The sequence below is a fragment of the Nicotiana sylvestris genome, chromosome 10, assembly GCF_000393655.2.
Source record: "Nicotiana sylvestris chromosome 10, ASM39365v2, whole genome shotgun sequence".
In the NCBI taxonomy this organism is placed as follows: domain Eukaryota; kingdom Viridiplantae; phylum Streptophyta; class Magnoliopsida; order Solanales; family Solanaceae; genus Nicotiana; species Nicotiana sylvestris.
In genome coordinates, this window is record NC_091066.1 from 30,036,360 (window position 1) to 30,037,803 (window position 1,444).

The following is a 1,444-nucleotide window of genomic DNA, read 5'->3' on the forward strand; positions in this document are numbered from 1 at the left end:
CAAAAGTTGAAGCACTACTTTCAAGCTCATCTTATCCATCTTGTTTCTAAATCAAATCCCATCAAGTTCGTGATGTCAAAACCTGTCCTTAGTGAAGACTAGCGAGATGGTACCTCCAATTTCAACAATTCGAGATTTTATACATCCCTCAAAAGGCTGTAAAAGGACAAGCATTGGCAGACTTCTTGGCAAATCATCTGATACCTGATGAATGGGAGCTAACTAACGAACTACCTGATAAGGACGCAATGGTCGTTGAAATTCAACCTCCATGGAAGATGTACTTTGATGGTGTTGCGCATCGTGGAAGAGCTGGGGCTGGCGTAGTATTTGTCACTTCCCAAGGTGAAGCCTTGCCCTACTCCTTTACCTTGACACAGTTCTATTCCAACAATGTTGCTAAGTATTAAGCATTAATACTTGGGCTTGAAATGGCTGTTGATATGAAGCAATTGCAATTGCAAGTCTTTGGTGCTCCCAGTTAGTGGTCAATCAGCTTTTAGGTATTTACGAGGTCAAGAAGCCTGAACTACGCCCATATAATAATTACGCTAAAAAATTAATAGGGTGGCTCGGGTGATGTGACTATTCAGCATGTTCCAAGGAAAGAAAATAAGAAGGTTGATGCTTTAGCTGCCCTAGTTTCATTATTAATCCTGCCTGATCAAGTGCAAGTTACTGTCTGCCAAAAATGGGTAGTACCGCCGCCAAATGAGGCTGAAGGTGAAGAAAATAAACTCAAGCATCTTGCCGTTGTTTCTGAAGTTGAGAAAAAAGAATGGCAACAACCCATTATCGACTACTTATGTTATGGGATACTTCCAGAAACTCCAAGGAGAAGGACTGAAATCCGTCGTCGTGCACCTCTCTTCCTTTACTACAAAGATACTCTATACAGAAGGTCATCTGAGCGAATACTCTTGCGATGCTTAGGGGAAGAAGAAGCACTCCAAGCTTTTCAAGAGGCACATTCTGGAGTATGTGGGTCACAATAGTCTGGACCAAAGTTGCACTTCCATATAAAAAGGATGGGATATTATTGGCCAACGATGGTAAAAGATTGCTTGGACTATGCTCGAAGATGCAAGGCTTGTCAATTCCATGCGAATTTTATTTATCAACCTCCTGAAGTGTTGCACCCAACTGTTGCATCCTGGCCATTTGACGCTTGGGGATTGGATGTTGTTGGACCACTGCCAAAGTCCTCTGGTGGGCACCTGTACATCTTGGCTTCAAATGACTACTTCTCAAAATGGGCTGAAGTTGTTGCTCTTAAGGAAGTACATAAGGAAAATGTTGCAAGTTTCATCCGAGTAAACATTATCTATCACTTTGACATTCCTCGTTACATAATAACGGATAATGGCAAGTCGTTCGACAATAGGTTGATGAACAAGATTTTTGAACTCTTTGGCTTCAAGCAACACAACTCTTCTATGTACAA

At 41.6% G+C, this 1,444-nt stretch overlaps 1 protein-coding gene across 1 annotated transcript; it reads left to right on the forward strand.

The window, feature by feature from the left end:
- The first annotated feature begins 431 nt into the window (after nucleotides 1-431).
- Nucleotides 432-995, forward strand: LOC138879143 (uncharacterized). Its single transcript, XM_070158732.1, has 2 exons — nucleotides 432-464; nucleotides 567-995. Exons 1-2 carry the CDS (start codon nucleotides 432-434, stop codon nucleotides 993-995), a joined length of 462 nt encoding a protein of 153 aa, XP_070014833.1.
- The last annotated feature ends 449 nt before the right edge of the window (nucleotides 996-1,444 follow it).